Here is a 24,092-nt window from a genome sequence, read left to right on the forward strand (position 1 = left end):
AAACGCTTCCCCCTTGGAAAAAGCCGAAATAGACTTTATATTTGTTCTTTAGAATCATACCCCCCACCACCCCACCCTGGGTTTCTTGGAACTCTTTCTCTAGACCAGGCTGGTCTCAAACACAGATCCGCTGGCCTCTTCCCTCCCACGTGCTGGGACTAAAATCATGTGACACCTACGCCCTGCGGATTTTCAGAATTACTCAGTTATCTCCAGAAAGCAATGGTGCTTTAGGTGAGGCCTGCGTGTTGGAAACTTCTCTAGCTCGGACACCTACTGGTGGTGGCGCTGTACGCACAATTGCTTTACTGTGGCCAAATTTTACTTTTCTCAGTTGAAGTGGCCTTTTTCTGGGGTCAGATTTTCTAATATTGTTTTAGAAACTGAAGGAATTAAAGAAGAGCTGTTCCCCCTCTCCACAATTCTCATTTGCTGTTAAGTTCAAAAACATTTATATTTATACTTGAATCATCTGGATGATCACCTTCCAACAAAAACATGGCTTTTCCATGGCTAGTTCCTAGCAATTGGTTCAAGCGGTGACCAGAGAGCCCCACCCTCATTTGGGAAGTGTTTCTCCTTTGTTCTATAGTCCATTGTCAGGTCTCCAATAGAGAGACATGGAGATGACCTCTTTCCGGGTGCTGTTTCTTTCGAATTCGGTGCACAGTGGTTCATGAAAGACCTTGTGATCCTCACCTCCCTGTCCTCAGAACCAGCCGGCAGCATCCTCACACCAAGCTTTCCTGTGTGATTATTACTTAGAACCACTGGCTCTGCCAGTCTGCAACTTTCAACTGACATAAAATACAGGATATTGAGTTAAGTCATTCATTGCATTGTATGCCCCAGTGGTATCAGGCAACGCCTGCTGCCTCCCTACTTCATGGAATGCTTCTCCCCCTCAGGTGTTTCCTCACAGGCCTGCATACTCCTGTTCTTCCAGGACCTGGTCTCCTTCTAAGTATCGGGCGTTCAGCTGTGATTGCAAGTTTGTTTTCCTTACCCTTTTTCCTTTTCTCCTTTCTCTGTCTACACATAAGTAGTTGCTTTCTGTACACTGGATTTCTTTGACTACTGACGACCTACTAGTCATTGGCCAATGTTTACTTTGTTCCAACTCTTATTAGTTAACACATCTTTTGTCATTTCCCTTAAAATTAAACAATTTTCCAAAATGTTTATAGGTATTATGCCTGCATGTGCATACCTGATGCTCGTGGAGGACAGAGTGCATCAGATCCTCTGGAACTGGAATTACAGATGGAGTGAGCTACTACTTGGGTGCTTGGAAGCAAGTTCTTTAACAGCTGAGCTACCTCTCCAGCCCCAGTATTTCCCTTTGATCTCTGTCTCCACCCTGATAATAAACTGTTCATTCAGAAGCAAGTCAGTGAGGCATGGAAGGGTTTGCAGAAGACTGGAGATGGAATTCTAAGATACTGGATAGAACCTGCACTGTGACAGACACTGTTTGGCTTGTTGTCGTTTCAGTTATCTCTTATGTGCCATTGGAAAAAGTTAAATGTAGCCCAAACCTATACGTGAGGGACAGAAGAGCAGAGAGAGGTGGTGTGATGTCAGTCCCAGGGGTCCAGACACACATTTTTTTTTTAATTATTCTTTTTTTTTTCTTTTTTCGGAGCTGGGGAACGAACCCAGGGCCTTGCGCTTGCTAGGCAAGCGCTCTACCACTGAGCTAAATCCCCAACCCCTCCAGACACACATTTTGAGGAAGCAAATTGGAAGGCAGGAGTTGGATCCCCTTTGTGAGGCAGATGTGGGAACAAAGGGAGCGCAGGACTAGAACAGAACTTTCCAAGCAGGTGTAGTCCTGTGAGGACCCAGGGCTAATCCCCTACACTATACTGCTAGGGAGTCAACTCAGTCCCTTTTGTTTCATATGAGTGTTGGTCTGCATGTACTAGTACACGTGCTTGCAGGGCCTGTATAGGCCACCAGAGCCCCTAGAACAGGAGAGAACAGGTTTGCTGTATACTGCTATGTGGGTGTTGGGAACCAAATTCAAGTCCTCTCCAAAACTAGCCAATGCTCTTAATTGCTGAGCCACCTCTCCATCTCTCTCATCCTCACCCGGCTTCTTTAAGACTTCATTCATGAAAGCCTGGGGTGGTGGTACACTCCTTTAATTCTAACACTTGGCAAAGTAGAGACTGATCCTTGAGTTTGAGGCCAGCCTGCAGAGTAAGTCTACAGAGTAAGTTCCAGGATAGCTAGGACCACAGAGAGACCCTGCCTCAAAAACTCAAAACAGAAGAAAGCAAGAATTCATTATTATACCCTAAAAGAAAGGAACCATGAAATCTGGAGAAGGCCCCTCCTTTGAAGGGAGTGGAGGAAGCCCTGAATGGGTGAGCTGCTGACATGATAGAGTCAAGGGCCCCAGGCAGAGACCCATGGGACTCTCCTAAGCTGTCTCCCCTAATCCACGTGAGGCTCAAGGATGGCGAAGCTTTCTTCAGGATTCGAGTGCAAATGGTGCATAGAAAATGTACCCCACAGCTATTCCCCCTGACATTGAACTGTTCCCCTATAGAAATTACTCCTACCAATCTGAGCTAAACCTGTCTCCTTGACACCCCTGTAACCCATAAACCATGCCTTTCTGGTCACCTGCATATTACAAACACCCTGAGCTTCTGGAGAGCTGAAGTTAATTCATAAGTCTGGTCCATGGGACAACCAGCATTTCTGTGCACGTGTGTTTATCTTTTCTTCATTTCCTTGCAACCCCAGTAAGCTTTAATCCCCAGAGCTATGGCAGCACCTCCCCTTCGTACTCCTGCTAGTACTGGGTCAAGTGAAGTCAGCTTCCAAGAGGAGTAACAGATGGCAATGAAGGGCACTTGTACAGTTCCACTAGTAGCTGTGGCACCTCACCCACAAACTTTAGGTGTATGGGTTTTTTTCCCCTTGCATGTATGTCTACATACCACGTGCATGCTCTGCAGAGTTCAAAAAGGTGTTGATTCCCCGAAACAGGAGTTATAAATGGTAGTGAGTTACCATATGGATGCTAGGAATTGAACCAAGGTCCCTTGGAAGAACAGCCAGTACTCTTGACCACCGAGCCATCTCTTCAGCCCCTAAATGAAATTTATCAACCCCACAAGCACATAATGAAAACCTAACAACAAAGAAAGAAACAAAAGTCTAATTATGTATATGTCTATGAGGTTATGTATAAGTATGCAGAGGTGCCCATGGAGGCCAGAATTAGAGCTCATGGCTCAGTTCTTATCCCCAGTGTCAAGTAGCTTCCAACCACCTGTAGCCCCAGCTCCAGGAATCCACCGCCCTCTCCTCTCTCTGGCATCCACAGGCACCTGCACCCACAAGCACACACACATATATAATGCATATCTTAAAAAAAAAAAGAACTTTAAGAAACAACAGTTTTAAAGATTTATTTATATATGTGGCCGTGGTAGGGTGTACACATGTGGAGGTAAGAGGATAATTTGTTGAGAGAGTTAATTCTCTACTTCCACCGAGTGTGTTCAACTCAGGTCATCAGGCTTGGTTGGTGGCAGTCACCTTTACCTGCTAAACCAGGTCACTAGACCAATAAAAAATAATTTTTAGAAATCACCGCTCATTTAAAAGTCTTGCTTTTTAAATTTTCCTATGAATATATTTTGTTGATCTAAGTAGACTATAATCTCAGTAGCATGGATAGCCCTTAGGAGTCTGTCTACTCCTTCTGTGGAGTATTCGAGTCCTCTGAAAATGAAATGGAACTCTAGCACGAATCTAAAAGGAAGATGAGCACAGGGGTAAAACAAGAGAAGGATAAGCTAGACAGTGAGTTTCGTTTTCACCAGGAAGACCAAACTCTGGCTTCACAGTTAGCTAAGGCTGCAGAGTGCAGAGCCTCTGGAACCTACGCAGACCATGGCTTCTGGGATAAGGTGAACCTGAGAGTTAACAATATGAACACTCGGGTGGGGGATCTCACACACAATAATCACTGCAAGAAGACCCCAGTGGTCATATAAAACATAGAGCAATTTTAACATCCAAACAGTCAGGATAAAGAATACTGGCTCCATGACCCACCAAGAGCCACTCAGGTTCTTCACAGTACCAGAGAGTAAAACCTGAATGCATATTGCAGGGAAGTTCACTTTAAAAACCTTCATTCCTTGCCTGACTCTTATACCAGGATGAAGTTTTTCAGATTGAGAAATGATTTAAATGATTCATTTAAACTAACAACAGCCATGTTCCTGAAATGTCAGTCTTTCATCAGGAACACAGCACCACTACCCCCCCAACAGCAAATCAATGTGACTGTAGGATATGTGCAATAAGAATATGCTACTAATAAACGTCCTTAGTCCTTGACAGAGTCAAAAGAAGAAACTACACTTTTGCACAAAATAAACTACTTGTGTGGGGTTGGGGATTTAGCTCAGTGGTTAGAGCGCTTGCCTAGGAAGCGCAAGGCCCTGGGTTCGGTCCCCAGCTCCGAAAGAAAAAAAAAAAAAAACTGAATATAAACTACTTGTGCCCAAAAGATCCTGCAGCCTAAACTTACAAAAGAAGAAAAATTCTTAAACAGAGATAGATACTGAGGATGCTAAAATAAGAGACAAATCCAGAAAAAACTAAAAATAGCTTCCTCATGCGTGAGTTTTTATCTTTTTGCTTTTAGTATTTTATTTAAGCTGCTTTTATTGCCTGTCCTAATCTGAAGAAGTTTACAAAGAAATAAAATTTCCAAGTATTTAAAAAATTTATTCATCTTCCATAAAGCAAATTTCAATGTTTTAGTACTTAAAAATACACAGTGACTTAATGAAACATTAGCACAACTGCATAGAACTGAGCTCCAGAGAAGCACACATTGGGACTGTCTTCCTGGGCTGCTGGACAAGGGGACTGGCTTAGACACAGGTTAGAGTTGTGTGCTCCTACCTGAAAGATACAGGCCAGGAAATGCTTCCAGTTCCACAGGCCTGAGTAAAATGCTGGGAGCTCTCCGCAGGTCTCAAAACCCACAATGCACAGGGGCTCCTTCCTCTCTGCTGTCAAGGAGAAGGTTGTGGTCATCACTGAAACCACACCAAACCAAGAGACTCTGAAATATATTAGAAACCCTAAGGCTAGATCAATGCCAACAGAGAGCAAACCTCAAAAATAGTAATGTGAGAGCTCCTGAGGACCTGGTACTGAAGGACCAAAGCCACACAGTGCTCAGGAGCTTTTCCTTGAAGGCTGTTTAAGGAGGTAGGACTTTTAAGGGTTTATTTGTTTGTTCTATTTTGGCCTGTGAATATTTAAAACTGTCTTGCCTGGCTGGCCCTTCAGGCTAGTTTAGAGGTCTTAATGAACCCCAAGCCTGACAGAGGGACAGCCACAGTTTCACAGCTACCATCTGTACATATCAAAGTGGATTCACTTCTTAAGTAAATCTAACTAAAATATCTAATTAATATATTCTGATACATACAACTTTGCGTCTCAAAATTCTTGAAAAACAAGAGCAGATGAGTTTGTATCAAAGACTATCAAAGTATGTATGTGATATTCACATGCAAGTGTAAAATCTGTCTTACATCAACGCTTCATGACACCTGTAGGAAGGAAATGACATACAAAGTTTGCTAACTGCAAACTGTGGCTTGCTGAAGTATCTTAGAAAACCATACATGTAAACATAGACGTTGACACACGAAGCTCATGTGGGTGAGGACTTATCACATTGCAGATTCTCTTTAGTAACAAGTTCCTTGTTTTCCTAGTTCCTGGTATATGGCAAAGGTTATCACAGAAGATAAAAAGTCCTTTTAAACAAGTCCAACAGGGAATCCTTGAGGCACCTTCTCATATAAAAACAAGATGAATGTAATTATCAGTCCATCTGAGAAAAGTTTTCAATCTAAGTGAACATCATTTTTTTCATTTAAGAGTATTTTACAGATTTTTTCATAAGGCAGGACAATTTGTGAAAAAACTGTGGATACAAAATGATATAAACTAATAATTTATATTTAAAAATTCCAAAGGGATAATAGTGGAGATGGTATAGCTCACACAATGCCTACCCTTTAACCTAAGACAACTGTGCACGCGCTGAAAGTCACAAAGAACTTCTAGACCTTGCACAAGTTTGGCTTTTTTTTACATCTATATTACATGTTTTATATCATATCAGGAATGCAAACTTAAACTGCACACTATTCAGTGGAAAAAGTTCACCATTGTGCAATTCTCTGCCTCTTATTTTAACAAAGTGGCAGCAAGCCCTGCATTTGTCTGAGAAACAAGGATCTGAGAGACTTTATCAAAAAGATAATGAAGCAAAAATTGGCAGACATCCACCATCTTGTTCCTTTTTAAAACAATGTGGATGAAAAGTAATGTCATGATTTTAAAAATGAGTCTTTTAAATAAATACATTGTATCTGGCATTTGTACTGACTGATTTGATAAATCTTGAAGTAAACATCTGCTTTCCTACCCTCCCTGTGGCTTCAAGCCACTGGCTTCCATTCTGTCGTCTGTTTTCACTGGGTTTCATACCCTGCCACTCGATACCCAGCAGGCTGATTAGGCAGCATGCCGCCGTTCTGCCCTTGAGGTGGCGGCACACTGTAATTGGGTCCCATCCATGGTGCAGAAGACTGGGTCTGACTGTTAGAGAAAGTAAAAGAAGCAGGGGGGAGGAGAATCCATTGTTAAGATAATGCAAGGCCAGGAGTGGGCAACACATACATAAGGACATACCTTACTTAACCCAAATATGAGGAAAACTGTTAGGCTAGAGAAAACAAACACAAAGTATTTTCCCTTAAAAATAAGGATCCTCAGTCAGGAGTGTTGGCATATGTCTTTGACAACAGCAATTGGGAGGCACAGGTAGGCAGGTTTCTGAGTTCAGGCTGGGAGGCCAGCCTGGTATACAGAGCTGGAGTCAGGAATACATGAGTGTGAAAAAAAAAATCACTATACATTGTTGGGTAGTTCTTCTAGAATTTTTTTTCTAGAAATTACAGCTAAGAAAATACTTTTAATCTATAAACATTCATCCCTTTGAACTCAGAAAAACCATTCCTCTACTGAGACTGGATGCACACTGAACAAGCCACTCCCCTTGTTTGCAGCACTGGGAAAGCAGAGGCAAGCTGATCTCTGTGAATTTGAGGGCAATGAATTCTAGGCACTCAGAGTTACTTCATTGAGACGCTGTCTCAAAACAAAAGACATACACACAAAAACTTAGATCATCAGGTATAGTGAGAGCTAACATCTCTAATACCCAAGGAAAATTAGAAAGTAGTTTAAAAAAGAGTATTTCTTTCTTTTGTTTAGGTTTCTTTATTTTATGTATGTGAGTACACTGTAGCTGTCTTCAGACACAACCAGAAGAGGGCATCAGATCCCATTACAGATGGTTGTGAGCCACCATGTGGTTGCTGGGAATTGAACTCAGGACCTCTGGAAGAGCAGTCAGTGCTCTTAATCACTCCAGCCCAAAAGAATATTTCTTAAGGGTTTATTTTTACTGCTTTTATTTATGATTTATTTTTATGTGTTTTGAGTTTGCCTATATGTATGTAAGTATGTGCACTGCATGCCTGGTGCCTGGTGAGGGCAGAAAAGGGTGTTGGATCTCCTGGAGTTTCAGATGGCTGTGAGACATCATGTGGGTGCTGAGAACCAAAGCCTGGTGCCCTGCAGAAACAGCAAGGGATTTTAACTACTTAGCCATCTTCTCAGCTCCTTTACAAAATACCTTTAATCCAACACGTACACAATGTTTTTCTTTCTTTTCTACTCATCTTTTTTTTTTAAAGAAAAGGTCTATGTACTCTGAGCTAGCTTGAAATGTAGATCAGGTTGGTCTCCAAATTATAGAGATGCACTGGTCTCTGCCTTCCAAGTACTGGATTAGAGGTATGTGGCACCTTGATTGTCCTACAGAGTGTGTGTGAGTGAGTGAGTGAGTGAGTGAGTGTGTGTGTGTGTGTGTGTGTATGTGTGTGTGTGTGTGTGTGTGTGACACAATGAATGCATCCAAATACTTGTATTGCTCCTTCATTTCATCTGCTCACAAGGAAGACCAGGGCAAGAAGAATGGGCAGGGCTACACTGGCAAACCCCAGAAACACAGGAGGGAGAAGCTGGAGTTCTACATTATCACACAATCAATTTTGACAAATGTCACTGGTGATCTTGGGAATGAGGACCCAAACTTGCTCCCCAAATGCCCTTCATAAACTGGAACCTGGTTAGTGGGCACACAAGTAACACTGCACATAGACGAAGGCTATGCAACAATGACATGGCACAAGTGAGGGACCACAGGTTTGGAGGAGGAAAGCTCCTTGGGCAGCCTTCATCTCAGAGGTCAAATTCTTCGGCAGAGGAGGACACAGAGAGAAAGGGGCATCTTTAGACAGCTACAACCCACATGGAGGGAGAGTCTTTCTCCATGAGTTAACAATGTATATTCAGGGGCTACAAGAACTGGTTCAGGGGTTAAGGGTACTTGTTGCTCTAGAAGACCACATTCAATTCTCAGTAACCACATGGTGGCTCACAACCATCTCTAACTCCAGATCCAAGGGATTTGATGTCCCCTCCTGACCACTGCAAGGCACCAGGGTGATAAACATAAATGTAGGCAAGAAACTCACAGACAAAAAAACACATCCTTTAAACACTTGTGTATTCAAGATAAGCAGCTGTGGTCATGTGAAAAGAAACTATAAGTACCTTTCACTAGAAAGTTGATTTAAGTTTGATGTGGTATTGAATCCCTATAATTGGGACGTAGAAACAGGAGGATTAAGGGTTCAAGGTCAAAAAAAAAGAGTTCAAGTTCATCCTCAGTTTTATATCAAGTTCAAGGCCAGCATGGGCTTCATCTGGCTCAGAAAACAAAAATAGGGACTGGGTAAGAAGGTTCACTGGGTCAAGGTTGCCACTAAGCCCAACAACCTGAGCTTGATCCTCAGAACTCACAAGACGAAGGAAAGAACTCCCATAAGTTTTTCCCTTGCCATTATGAATATGCAATGGTGTGCATGTGCCATACAAAAAATTAAATGTAATTTAAAAAAATTTAATTTATTATTAAACATTTACCAAAATCTGTACTGTTGTGGTTACATTTCAAGGCAAAATACCTTATTTTGTTTGCATGTGTGTGTGTCGGGGGAGATGTACAAGCACAGCAGAAGATGTGGAGGCCAGAGGTAAACTTTAGGGAAAGTTCTTCATGGCTATCATTATGCTTAACGCTGGGCTACGTGATTCATTCAATACTCACAAGTTTCTTTCTAATGTTTTCCAAGGTTAAGAAAGGCAAAGAGCAAATGTGCTTACTTGAATCCCTGCTGGCTCCATGGCTGGCCATACATTCCATAGGCAGGTACTTGCCAACCATTAGGTACATACTGGCCAATCTGTTGTGCATTTCCATACCACTGGCCCCACTGGCCATATGCTGGTGGATATCCAATTTGATTTTGCTATCAATTAAAATTACAACAGATAATTTAGTATTACTTGAAGTTCTTTGTATATACAGTCTTACCACACAGCCAAAGCACAGGGCCATTACCACAACTGAAATAGTAGACTGGTCTGGGAAACGTAGCTCAATGGTAGAAAGAGTGCCCAGCATCACACAGAGAAGAACCACTGAGGAAAGTGCCATCATGCTACTGTAACTATGTGGTGCAGTCTGAAAGGCTCAGGCAAAACTCATGATAAAGACTGGACTTGCTGCTCATAACTGTTTATGATTGTTTCCTTTAGACTAGAAATATGAGAACTCTACATGTGTGGTGGGTTTCTCACTGGCACCTCTCTGCTCCATTTACAACACCCTCATAGAAGTCTCTGTGGGGTTGAGTTTGGACCATTAAAGTTGCCTAGAGAAAAGAAGCAACAATACTAAAGCCTACAAATATTTATAGCTTTATTTTTTGTTCAGCTGGGTCAAGCATGCTTGTGAGTTTTCCAATCAATGTGAAGATATCTATGAAGTATTAAGAAAAGACTTAATACCCTGTTAGGTTTGGTGGAGCATTTTAAATCCACGGTGTGAGCATGGGTCAACTGAGGCGGTTACCTCATCATGTCACCTCTGCAAGCCATGACATAGCACTCCTGAACTATAACACATGCAGGAAGAGCCCTTACAAACTAAGGAGTGAGCTAGAAACTTGTTAACAAGGATTAGCAATAAGCTTCATTTCGAAGCGACCTCATTACTGGCCCAGTAATTCCGTCCCACGGTCACAGAGCCTCTCACCTGCTGCACGGGGTTTATCATGTCAAGAGTCTCTTTGCCCCAGTAACATTTCACCACATGCCCTTCAATGGTAGTACCGTTAACAGAAACAATTGCGTGTGCCGCACTTTCATGGGAACTGAACCTATTAGAGACAATATTAAGAGTTATCAATATAAATTCTCTTTTAAGTATTTGTGAACACAATTTTTAGAATCAAGAAAAATGAATTGGACCATTTTGGGAGAAAAAAAGCAAAGCAAACATGGAAGAAATGAGGATTCTAAAACAATTCCAGCCTACCTACCAAAAAAGTGGTATATTTCCCTTGCTAAATTTTTTTTAAAGACCTTACAGCTGTGGAGATTGGAGATTTTTCTTTCTTCCTTTTTTATAAAAAGACAGGGTTTCCTGTAGTCCAAGCTAACCTTGAACTCTCTAATGAAGCCAAGGATGATCACGAACTTCTGATCATCAGTCTCTCAAGTACTGCGATTACAGATCTGTACCCCCAGGCCTGGCGTAGGACATGTGTCTTAATGGTGGGTATGTTTTGTTGGTATTGTGTTGGAAAGAGGGAGTTATAAAAATGTACCAGTAAGTAGCTTTTAAACACAGCACTTGGAAGGCAGAGGCAGGTAGAGCTTTGTGAGTTCCAAGGCCAGCCTGGGTAGCATAAGGTCCTGTCAATAAAACATGAATAGTAAGGATGAGTACACGGCTGTCTGCTAAAGACATTTCTCTCTCTCGGGTTTTAGTATTTTCCAGGTGTATACTCCTGAGCTAGTTCTCAAGCTGGTGATCAAGACAAATCCTTTAAAACACCCCACTATATTAAATGTTCAAAATTATTTCAGAAGAAATAAAAAAGCTTTGAAAGAGACTACCTTACCGAACGAATGAGTACCCTTTATCTGGGAAGACTCGGATTTCCATTATTTGTCCAAATGGGGAAAAAGTCTGACGCATTAGTTGTTCTGTTAGAAAACAAAGAGCATAAAAAAGAATTCACACTATTAAAACCTACAAACATGAAGCTTTTCAGTCTAAGCGAGTTCCAAGGTGCCACACTGACTGGCAAACTGGCGTACCTGTCAGTCCTGACGTCACTCCTCCACAGTACACGGTGCAGTTGCCGGGACTAGACTGACTCACAACCTCATCGTATGACAGCTGTTTGGTGTTTGCTGGGAAGAGAGAACGTTTTCTTTCTTCAAATCATTACTCATATTTGGAAAGATTAGCTCATTAGCTACACTACTATAATGGCAGTTTTCCTCAGTCAAAATACCTATAAAGCACATTACAGTTTACTTTAGGATTAAGCCCCCACCCCCGAATGCATAAACATTACCCCAGATGCTCTATATAACAGGAGACTTGACATTAAAGATAATTATTTAAAATCACAAAAATGAAAACTAAGTACATTTTCAAGAGTGGTCTTGATCTGCTTCTCATCTATTTCTGCAATAAGTCTCCGGGAACAGCTCTAACATTTAAAATCTAGTGTATTTTCTCTCCACATTCCACATTTGCGTCTCGTCTCCAATGCACCTACACTCATATGTACTCTTTGGAGCTGGAGGCTTTCGGGTTGCCCAGTTAGTTCTGATTTGTCTTCCACCAAGCCACTGGCCACCCATCTGCTGAATGGCATTTTCTGCATCCTGTTCCACATATCAGAGACAACAGAGAAGCTCCAATTAGCTGATATTACAAACAACTTACATAAAGAAAACATGATGCTTTTTGAGGATGTTAAAAACTGAAAAAGTCCTTACGAAACACACAATATCTAATAGCTTTCCAAAGCTGCAACATTGCTTTTAAGTCTCATTTCCTGGTTACTAGTTTGGGGAACGCTAAAAAGGGGTAAAGATACACAGGCGCTGCAGGAGACCTCTCTCACAGTTTGGGGCATAACTGAGCAATTACAAATTGTCAAGTATCTTGACAAAACAGCTTGGGCTTTTTTTTTTTTTTTTTTTTTTTTTTGGTGATAAGCATTTTTACTTTGCCCAGTTTGAAACACAGTATCAATATTTTGCAAGTGTTGGTGCTAAATGACTAAAGAACCAGCCAGAATAAAAGAGACTGCTTTCTCGTGATTAGTGAACTAAACACTAGTAATAACGACCTGAGGGCTTTCATCCTCCTCTATGGCCCTGGACATGCACTTCTGATTGTGCTCACCCATTTGTTGAAAAAGGAGACAAAGCCATATCCCTTAGACTTCCCGGTAGCCATGTCTTTTACCACACGGGCATCTCTGAAATAGAAGCCACCAGAAACTGAGTTTTGTAAACTGTCCTCTGGGCATAAAATGAGAGCCAAATACAATTCATTTTTATATTTCACCTTCACTAACAGTAAACCGTTAATAAAAATTCACCTTTTATTCTATTAAACGTATTTATTGGCTAATGAGGGTTAATTTTATAGACATGCAGATCAATGTCTGAAATATAAATCTATATTCTAACGAGTTTTCCATTTTAAACTGTCTTATGAACGTCTATAGATTAAGCATGGTGAAAGCAGATTTCCTATGAAGCACTTAGTAACTACAGAGGTCTTAGGTACTTTGGCTTTCTTTAACCATGCAGGTTATCATTTGCTATTTGGCACCATATGCTACATAATCATTCAAAAAATTAAAATATAAAACTGAAAACTAAAGCATTAAAAAGCTGTATATTCCCTAAGCTAATTACTTCATTTTCTCAGATGAATATATACCCCCATTCTGGGCTAGGGTAAGTTTTGAGAATTTGACATTTTTAGAAATGCTAAATCATTGAAGGATACACAAACACATTTTACTTTTAAACTATGTAAGAAAAATTTTATACTGAATTTCATAACAGCATTCATATTAAGATTGATTGGAAACTATAAGATATGAAACAAAGTTTTAAAAAGTCAGAAAGTAAAAAGGCACGCCAACATTTATCCACTGTGAACCGTAGCTTGGAGTTAGCCAGGGCAATTCTGTCCATTCTTCAGAGACACTCTGCAAAATAACCAGAGCCCTATTATTTGAGATTGAGTAAAAACCCAGCCACGATAGCTCAAACTCCATACGTCAAAAAAACTGGACTCAAATTGTGTTTCACAGGCAATCTACTTTAAATTAGCCTAGTATATGTCACAATGCTTGTTTTCCCAAGACACATGAACAAAACAGGCATGTTTACAACAAGAACCCAAGTCAGAGAGCCATGCAATGTAATTGTAAGTATACACAAGCACATTTTAGATCAGTTTAGAAGTGATTTATTAAGTGTAATAAAAGATTTTGATGATTAGGTAAAGCTATAAGTCACTTCTCAGTAACTATTACATACATGGCACACATGCATTTAATTTGGTAGTTGATTTATTTCTATATCAAAATTTGCTATATGACCCTAAACTCAAGCAACAGAAAGGGTTTACGCTATATCGATTAGGGAAAATATTTTTATTTTCATATTAAATATTTAATAAACCACCATTTACCCTATACCTTCTATAAATCAAGCATAGTGTAAACTACCTATAGAAATATCTAGTGTAGAAACCCTTCAACATTGCTATCAGCCTGTCTCCTTAAGACGAGAAACAACCACGCAAACAAAAGTAGAAACATGTTATGTGCTACCAATTGCCAAATAGTTCTGTTAAATTTAGGAAATCTAACTACCTGTATAAGCTAACATAGATTAACGCAACGAAAAGGCCTTATCAAGAAAAAAATTAATACACTAACAATTGTGAACCCATAAGAAAACCTAAATGCTGGGGCTAGGGACAGGCTCAGCAGATAACGTGCTATCATGCAAAGTCAAAGGACCCAGGCTCAGCTCTCCAGCACCCACATAAATGTCAGTATGCCTGGGAAGCAAAGGCAGCTGTACTCAGGGTAAGCTGGCTAGACTAGTAGAACTGGTAAGCCCTAGGTTCTAGTGCAAAACTCTGCCTCAATGTATTAGGTATGCAGTAATGGATGAAAATGCTTGATATCAACCTCTTGTCTAACAGGAGTACACATATATTCACACATACATAAAAACACGAACACATATATGTACAAAACAAAAAAACAAAAAAACAAAAAAACCCAGGCTAACAATGTGACATACTCATAGTAACAAAATGACTAGTTTCAAACTAAAAAGTCATGAAACTGCTGAGTCTGAATGTCATTTAACTTCACCTATTTCTTTTTACCTCTTGGCATTAAAGGCGTGAGCTTCCACCCCTGTGAACTTTCTGAAGATCTGTTGTTCTAATCTTACTGATGGAGGCTCTTTCTAAAAGTATTGCTAAGGAATTATATTCTTTTATTTTTTTTTATTTTTTATTTTTTTAATTTTTTTGAAACAGGATTTCTTCTGTGGAGCCCTGGCTACCCTGGAACTCATTCTGTATACTAGGCTGGCCTCAAACTCAAGAGAACCACCAAAATTATGGGATTAAAGATGTGTGCTACCACCTCTGGATTTTTTTTTCAAACATTTTGTGTGTGTGTGTGTGTGTGTGCGCGTGCATGCGTGCATGCATGCGTGTGTGTGTGTGTAGGTCAGAGGACAATTTTCAGGAGTCAATTCTCTCCTACCCATGCAGTTTGGGGGTTGAACTCAGGTCATCAGGTTTGGTAGCAACACCTTTATCTGCTGAACCACATTATTAGCCCTTCAATAATTATTAAACAATCTTTATCTAAATCTTAAACTAAAATTCTCATTAGAAAAGGTTAATTCAATAAAACTTAAAAATCACCAAAATAGCTACTTTATTTGTTCACAATATTAGAAAAGTTGTTTTCTTTTTAATGCCTCAGAAGTGTCAGCCCTGAAGTATCGTTGATGCTTACTTCCTTCTAAAATGACTCGCATAGAAAGCAACAGCCCAGATCAGAAAAGAACTCTTAAGTCTTCTGTCTTCCTGTGACTGCTCTGAGGACAGGGGGAAACTGACCAAGATTCTCCATACCAAACTGAAAACACACAAGATTCTTCAGAGCGGAACTCTCACAGCTTGAGAGGCAAAGTTAGTCAGACCTGCCTAGTCTAGACACTGGAAAGCAACCAACCACTACTGAAATCCTAACACAGATTATAAAAAACAATTGAGAAATTAAAGCCTCACTATTTCCTTAACCAGTTCTCACAAAGAAAACTGTCATGTAACAGAAGAGGCCACTGGTAAGCTGTCCTACCCTCAAGGCAACTCTCTCACCAGCCAACTACAACTCTCAATTGAAAACTCACCACAGCCCTATAGGTCTCTACACTTCAATCTCCTCACCTTTCTGTGCTGCTTTGTTCAAACCAGCTATAGCTAGAATTCTTCTTTATTTTTGTTCTAGTGACACAATAGCAAAGGAATTAGAAACCCTACAATACTTTCCCTAAACTCGGCAACTGATTCTGAATAAGAACTGAAATTGCTGGTTATTCTTAGGGCAGGCTTTTCAGACCTTTAAAGTTCTTCTATGATAAATGCTACCCTGAATAAATCCTGACAAAGGCCTAAAATGCACGGCTACTATCAAATTTAACAAAGAGAGTATTTCACAAAATGGTCCAAAACACTATCGTTAAGTTTTTAAAAGGGAAGAGGGGTTAAATGCCAAGGAAGTAGTATTTAACATCTGCTTTTTCAACCAAAACTGTTCAGATTTTGTGCTGCTAAGTTAACATAAAATGCATGGAATCATCCAAGCAAGTGCCTAGATAAGTCCTTCAACCACAGCCCAGCCTCTAGGAGGCTGCAATGTGTATGACAGCGGTCTGACTGACCACTGCAGGGTCACTGAAGACCATCGCTCATTAGTGGGCTACACTTGCTTTCAGACTCTTGGATGATCTTTGAACAATGGAATATGCTATGTTTAAAGTATTAGAATTAAGGTTCACGGTCATAACAAAGTTATAGTTATTATTACATTAAAAAAAGCACTGCTAATTAAGTGTTATATTTATTTTTGTTACTTACGAAATTCTTCCAAATGGTGCAAAAGCTGCTTTGATATCTTCAGTTGTGATTTCTGGACTGAGGTCACCAACAAACACATGGAAATGATCTTACAAAGGAAGGAGGGGAGTGAAAAGAAAAATACAACTTCAGAACTTAAATACTACAACTGATCCAATAAAGTATTCTTAAAATAATGCACAGACTTTATAATCAAGTATAAATAAAATACTATCCTTGCTATAAAATCCTATCAACCTTAAACATAACAAATCAAAGTTAACAACACAGTGGTCTTCTAAAAGGACTGAGAGCTAGCAGAAGCTGGCTGTCACTGTCTATTTACAGCCATTGCAATCATTGCAAGGGGCTAGTGAACAAACTAGGAACATAAAAACTTTCAGTTCTGCAAAAAAAAATTGTTTAAGACTTAGTTATCATTCTAATAGTAATTATTTAATGTTACTCATTACTACCTCTAACTAGTAATTTATTACTAGTTAATAAATTATAATTAACTAGAGGTACTGACAGTTATGAAAACTAGATTTGCCTTACGTAAGGCAACTTACTGAACTAGCTACATGAATACTTGGTTTAGCCATTATTTGTGAAGAACAATCAAAGAAATACCTTGCATTGCAACAGTTTGATGTTAAAGTATTTGACAGTTTTCTCAAAAGCCAACAGTTTTGGTTGCCCAGACATTACACCATTCAGTTTATGAGAATCCATGTGCAAGTGAACTAAGACTGAAGGCAACAGAAGGAAAACAGTAATCCCTTCACTTTATATCAGCACCATTAAAAAGCACCATCCCATACGTGAAGCTTTGCAAAACCAAACTTGCTGAGGAACACTTTACAATGGACACATACATCAACTTTGACAAAGTAGAGTTGGAAAGAGAAGTTACCCCTATTTGCAGGCCTTAAGCAACACACTGGGTTGCTCTTCCGGAAACACTGTTTCAGGAGCAACTTGAGCACTGGAAGATCTGGGTATGAAGCCCAGGTGACCTCAGGGAAGTAGGGTATCTTGCCCTTTAGGTGGTGAAAGTATTTCTAAGGCATCAGCTGCTACCAAGGGGGACAGAGAGCTTGAACTAGCAACAAAGTCGTGGACAAGCCACACTTGGTCAACATTGGGAAGAAGGAAAAAATATTGCCAGAAACAAATAAAAATACTATATATTTCCGCCCCGCTCCCCCCAACCAATATCAAATTAAAAAACTTGAGGTGGTTAGTGAATACCCTTTCAAGAGAGTTCATTTTATGTTTAAGAAGATACAATTACCTTGTGAACGCTGTGTGCTGACAACGGTACTACCTGATGACAAAGATTAGATTTGTTCTTAAGTTTATTAACACAAACACATTAAATCATATCAGGATAACGATCAAAATATTACTGCAAACATGTATGTGTTATATGCTTTACAATAGAACTATGGGGTATGAGACAACAAATGCCCACAGGCATCACATGTACTTACTGCTTGTATCTTTCTTTTGACTGCTAGGGGTTGTTGCCCAATTCACTTTCACTTCCTAAAACAAAAATAATTCCATAAAGTTCAAAATCAACCCTGTGATACAGCAAAGAGAGCCAGTACAGGGGCGGACACCTGTGCACACTGCGGTCTCAGCACTCTTCTTCTGGCTTAGTTTGACAAATTCTAACTGGTAAATACAGGTCTTTCTGCTCCTTTTTAAATTTTATTTATGTTCAGGTGTTTTACCTTATTCTATGTCTATGCACATTTGTACTGACTACCAGATATACACACTGTAGAGAAGCTACAAGGGCAGTGGGTCAGCAGGAACTGGCGTTTTAGATGATTGTGAGCTACCATGTGGTACTGGGAATGAAATCTAGATCCTCTGGGAAAGCACCAAGTGTGTATGTTCTTAATCACTGAGCTTTCGATATAACCACCATGTTTTTCACTTTTTCTTTTTTTGGGGGGAGTGGGCTAGTCTGGGGATGAAACCTAAAGCCTCACAAATGGTAACAAGTAATCAATGTACCACTGAGCAGCACTCGGCTCTGCTCCTCTCTGCACATTATTCTAAGATGAGTAGCCACGTCAGCAGGCTAAGCTTCAACTCACTCTATAGCCTAGGCAAGCCCTGAGTTAGCAATTCTCTTGCCTAAGTATGTAGGGCAGCTAATTTAGGTGTATTTGACAAATCCTAATCTTTGCACATTTCTGCTAATATACAAATAAGTTTTTCTCAACTTTTTGGTTCTGATTGGTCTTTTATTTTTTTGAGACCTGGCCTCATTATGCAGTTCTTACTGTTGTGAAACTCACTTTGTAGACCATACTGGCTTCCAACTCACTGAGATCCACCTGCCTCTGCCTCCCAAATCTTCTATTAAAGGTGTGCGCCATGGAGCTGGAGAGATGGCTCAGTGGTTAAGAGCACCGACTCTTCTTGAGGTCCTGAGTTCAATTCCCAGCAACCACATGGTGGCTCACAACCATCTGTGATGAGATCTGATGCCCTCTTCTGGTGTGTCTGAAGACAGCTACAGTGTACTCATATAAATAAAATAAAATCTTAAAAAAGGTGTGCGCCACTGTGCTCATCTTTTTGTTTTTCTGTTTGGTTTCAATTTTTGTTGTTTTTGAGACAGAGTTTCCCTATGTAGCCCTAGCTATCCTAGAACTTGCTCTGTAGACCTGACTGGCCTGGAACTCAGAGATCCACCTGCCTCTGCTTCCCTAGTGCTGAATTAAAGCCCTAATTTAACATTATCCATTCATTTCCCCTGGTTGCCTCTCTATTAGTATTCCATATTACTGTTATGTTTCACCCAAATTTGGGTAGTTCCATAACTATCTAGTATTTAGCATGTGCATAGATAGCACTATGGAGAAAAGGAGTTAACATAGGCTTCTGGTTTCTAGAGGCTTTAGCCTAGTTTGTTTGTTTGATGCTAAACTACATAGTATTGGATGGCCTTGAACTCATGGAAATCTGCCTTCCTCTGCTTCCTCACAGATGTGATTAAAAGGCTGAGCCCCATACCTCACCTAGTCATGGAAGGCAAGCTGGCCCTGAGAGCCAGCCCTGAGCACGTAAGAGCAGGGTGCCAGTCTTGACTCTTAGCCACAAGCGAGAGAGCTGTCCCTGCCCCTCATTTATGCCAAGCTGAAGAGCTGGCCCTGGTGGCCCTGGTGGCCCTGGTGAAGGAGAGCCAACAGGCTGAACAACAAAGCCACTACCAGGCTCAGATAAGCGCCACTCCCAACATCTATGCCATCTATGAACTACTGGAGGACATGAAGGGGCTGGTTCTGTAAAACCAAAGCTGCAGGATCTTCAACCACAGGATATCCAAGAGGAGTCCCAGTGAGGCTCCAGTGTTGATGGTGTAGCAGAAGCCAGAGTCCTGGAACCACACCAATGACTCATTGTGATGAATGTTTGCAAGTAAAGCTGTTTGGGTAGAAGAGTATACTGTATGGCACACTATAGCTTTCATAGCAAGTTTCATAGCAAGTTTTTGTTTTGTTTTGATGTTTTGTTTTCTTTGGGAGGAAGGTTGTATGAAGGGATGAGGTGGTAAGTGGATTGGGGTGCATGATATGAAATTCACAAAGAATCAAAACCAACGAATGTGCCACTATGCTGAGATCCATTTTTTTAATTTAAATTTTTATTTATTTATGTATGGGTGTTTTGCCTACATGTACATCTGTGCATCATGTGTGCAGTATCCTCAAAGGCAAGAAGAAAACATTAGATCCCATATGACTGATGTTACAGGTAATTGTGAGCTACCATGCAGGTGCAAGGTTCAAACCCAGGTCCTCTGGAATAGCCAATGTTCTTAATGCCAAGCCATCTCTCCAGCCCCATTTTACCTTTTTAATACAAAGACAAACAGCTGACCCTAATACAAAGCCACAAAGAGCATATAATGATTCTAAAACAGAAACAAGGTAAAATCCAATTTAAAACTTTCTATTTCGGGCTGGAGAGATGGCTCAGTGGTTAAGAGCACTGACTGCTCTTCCAGAGGTCCTGAGTTCAAATCCCAGCAACTACATGGTGGCTTGCAACCATCTATAAATAAAATAAATAAATCTTTAAAAAAAAAAAAAACTTTCTATTCCAAGACCTGGGTATGTAGCTCTGTTGTAGAGTGCTGTTCAAAGCCCTGGTTGCACCCCATACACTGCATAAAATTGGGTGTGGTAGCATACACTTGTAGTCCAACCTGGGAGGCAGAAGCGGGAAGATGAGAGGGAAAATGTTTTTCCAGTGTGAGTCACCTTCTAGAATTCTGACAGCTTACCTTACCCATTATCTTCCGCCCATTCATAGCAGCCAGGGCTGCAGCTGCGTGGCGATGCTCATGGAACTCCACGAAACAGTACGGGTCATTTCCTGCCGTCTGCTGGAGAAGAAATTCCAAAGTCAATTTTGACCTTTATTCTTCCATTTAAAATAGTTTTTCGGGGTTGGGGATTTAGCTCAGTGCTTGCCTAGTAGAGTGCTTGCCTAGCAAGCGCAAGGCCCTGGATTCGGTCCCCAGCTCCGAGAAAAAGAAAAGAAAAAAAAATTAGTTTTTCCCTGAACCATATAAATTTCTATAGTTAGCAAAGCATGGAGAAGGGCTTGCTCATTCCATAAGTACATTTTCAGATTAAAAAAGTAAATGCCAGGGCTGGAGAGATGGCTCAGTGGTTAAGAGCACTGACTTCTCTTCCCAAGGTCCTGAGTTCAATTCCCAGCAACCACATGGTGGCTCCCAACCATCTTCATCAACCGATGCCCTCTTCTGGTATGCCTGAAGACAGGAACAGTATATTCACATAAAATAAATAAATCTTTAAAAAAAAAAGTAAATGCCAGAGTCAGGGGATGGTAGCACAGGCCTTTGATCCCAGCATTCAGGAGGCAGAGGCAGACAGATCTCCAAGTTTGAGGTCAGCCTGGTCTACAGAGTGAGTTCCATGATAGCCAAGGCTACACAGAGAAAACCTGTCTTGAAAAACAAACATGGGGCTGGGGATTTAGCTCAGTGGTAGAGCGCTTACCTAGGAAGTGCAAGGCCCTGGGTTCGGTCCCCAGCTCGAAAAAAAAAAAGAACAAAAAAAAAAAAAAAAAACAAACAAAAAAGCCAAAAACTAAAAACAGTAATAAAAACAGTAAATACTAAGTATGATTAATCCATAGCTTCCTTTTTGTTTCCTCTTGCAGTGCTATGGATCAGACCCCGAGGCTCAGAGCCACTACATAATGCTGTACCATAAGGCGTTCACCCACCCTGTATATTACTTTTTATTGCTACAAACTTTGACATCTTACTGCTTCTAATTTGGGGAACAGGGGGCTGGAGAGATGGCTCAGTGGTTAAGATCACTGATTGCTCTTCCAGAGGTCCTGAGTTCAATTCCCAGCAACCACATGGTGGCTCAAAACCATCCGTGATGGGATTCAATGACCTCTTCTGGTGTGTCTGACAGTGTACTCACATACATAAAATAAATTTAAAAAAAAATTTGGGGAACAATAGAAAATCTTAACTAATCTTTTCCAGACAGTTCTTTATGCTTCTTTAAGATTTATTATTCTATTTATGTGAGTACAATGTAGCTGTCCTCAGACACACCAGAAGAGGGCATCAGATCTCACTCACTACAGATGGTTGTGAGCCAACATGTGGTTGCTGGGAATTGAACTCAGGACCTCTGGAAGAGTAGTCAGTGCTCTTCACCACTGAGCCATCTTCGACCCCAGACAATTCTTTTTTTTTTTTTAAAGATTTATTTATTTATTATATACAAGTACACTGTAGCTGTCTTCAGACACACCAGAAGAGGGCATCAGATCTCACTCACTACAGATGGTTGTGAGCCACCATGTGGTTGCTGGGATTTGAACTCAGGACCTCTGGAAGAGCAGTCAGTGCTCTTAACCGCTGAGCCATCTCTCCAGCCCCCCAGACAGTTCTTAAACTAGGCTCTGGACACTAACAGATTCTGATAATATTTACAATAGGTTTTGGAATGTGAACTTATGGTACAATTCTTTGCCTATTGAGAAACATTTTAAAATGTCTTCCTTGGGAGCTAGAGAGTTGGCTCAGAGGTGAAGTCTACTTGTTGCTCTTGCAGAGGACCAATGTTTGCTCCCCAGCACTTACACAGTGGCTCAGAAGCATCCATAAATTCTAATTTAAGGGGATCTGACACCACAGAGGCATGCAAAACACTCATGAAATAAAAAATTTAAATGTGGGGTTGGGGATTTAGCTCATTGGTAGAGCGTTTGCCTAGCAAGCGCAAGGCCCTGGGTTCGGTCCCCAGCTCTGGGAAAAAAGAAAAAAGAAAAAAGAAAAAAAATTTTAAATGTGAGAAAAAACAACAAAAAAACCTCTATCTGTAATCCCAGTACCAGAAATGCTGACATCTTGGTTAAGTCTAAAGCCTGGAGTAAGACTCTTCTCAAAAGACAAAAAACACCCTTCTTTTCTGCTGGTGATTGAGATACAATAAACAAAAACTGGATTTTTCTCCCCTAGTGTTGGAGCCCACAATCCAGGGCCTTGTGTATGCTAAGGAAGCACCTAATCACTGAGGAAACCTTTAGCTTAAAGCAAGATGTTTGTTTGTTTATGTATTCATTGACAGTTTTCTACGGGGCCTTAGCTGATCTAGAACTTACTATGTAGATTAGAGTGGCCTCCAACAGTGATCCCCTGTTCCCTGCTACTGAGTTCTGAGATGACAGGCATATACTATGACACCTGACTTCAAGATATTTTATGATAAATTAAAGCAGAAAACAATCTAATAATCTGGACTTACTAGTACAGAACAAAAATGACTTTATAATTCTTGTAATTCATTCTAAGGCTTTTTAAGAATTATTAAAGGAAACTAATTCACAATTTCAGAGCATAGAGATAAGCATGACATTCAGTCAACACTCTCTTATTCTAGAATAACTAAGATTCTGTGGGGCGATAGCACATCTATCATTCTATCACTCAAGCGGAAGAACATTTCAAGTTTCAGGGCAGTCTGAATTAAATTCATAGATCACATCTCAAAAATAAATAAATTGCCAGGCTGTGGTGGCCTATTGCAATATTAGCACTGAGAAGCTAAGTCAGGAAGACCACAGCTTACACAGCAAGTTCCTAGTCATCCTGGATTACAGTATAAAACCCTGTCTACTACGTATACATAAGGAACCACCAATGTTGACGTCTGGCCTCCACATACCTGCTCACATACAATCAACTTTGTTCTAAAAACTAGATATTATTCGCAGTTAACATCAACCATATGATTAAGTTTTCTAAACATTAAGGTCTGATAAACATTCAAGAAAACCTTTAAAAATGAAGCTAAAAATATTGTTTGTTATATATTTTTTCATTATAAGTCTACCACAATTCCCAATCTAATAACTGAACTTATAGGTCATTCAGCTGATTAACACTACATGTAAAACAATTCTGATACCTCAATAGAACTTACACACACACACACACACACACACACACACACACACACACACCATTCACTTAGCAAAAGAAACTTTGTTGTCTACTAAACAGGTTAATTACAAATTCACTCCGACCCCTATGAATAGACATTAATGAAGAAGTTCTGCAGTTACAACAGCTTTATTAGTATGTTAAGGAAGGAAGAACAGTGACTGAGTGAAATACCCTTACATCCATAATCATTTTGCAGTTTTTACAAGGTCCGATCTGGCTAAAGAGCTGGAGGATGAGAGCTTCTGTCACATCTCGAGAAAGGTTACCGACGTATCTGGAACAGAGGGAAACATTTACCATTTTAGATTTATTTTTTGCTAAGCATGG

The 24,092-nt window shown here is 40.3% G+C and overlaps 1 protein-coding gene across 1 annotated transcript in view; it reads right to left on the minus strand.

Moving 5' to 3' along the window:
• Window positions 1-4,653: 4,653 nt before the first annotated feature.
• The window catches only part of Tia1 (TIA1 cytotoxic granule associated RNA binding protein), a 29,159-nt gene continuing 9,720 nt past the window's right edge, over window positions 4,654-24,092 (minus strand). The window contains 13 exon segments of the mRNA XM_032906168.1: window positions 4,654-6,660; window positions 9,358-9,503; window positions 10,292-10,415; window positions 11,163-11,247; window positions 11,362-11,457; window positions 11,693-11,762; window positions 11,764-11,940; window positions 12,467-12,542; window positions 16,256-16,343; window positions 17,532-17,564; window positions 17,731-17,785; window positions 20,547-20,645; window positions 23,943-24,039. Of these exon segments, the coding sequence (XP_032762059.1) occupies window positions 6,534-6,660; window positions 9,358-9,503; window positions 10,292-10,415; window positions 11,163-11,247; window positions 11,362-11,457; window positions 11,693-11,762; window positions 11,764-11,940; window positions 12,467-12,542; window positions 16,256-16,343; window positions 17,532-17,564; window positions 17,731-17,785; window positions 20,547-20,645; window positions 23,943-24,039 (1,273 nt within the window). The 3' untranslated portion in view covers window positions 4,654-6,533.

The sequence above is a fragment of the Rattus rattus genome, chromosome 6 (genome assembly GCF_011064425.1).
Source record: "Rattus rattus isolate New Zealand chromosome 6, Rrattus_CSIRO_v1, whole genome shotgun sequence".
Classification (NCBI taxonomy): domain Eukaryota; kingdom Metazoa; phylum Chordata; class Mammalia; order Rodentia; family Muridae; genus Rattus; species Rattus rattus.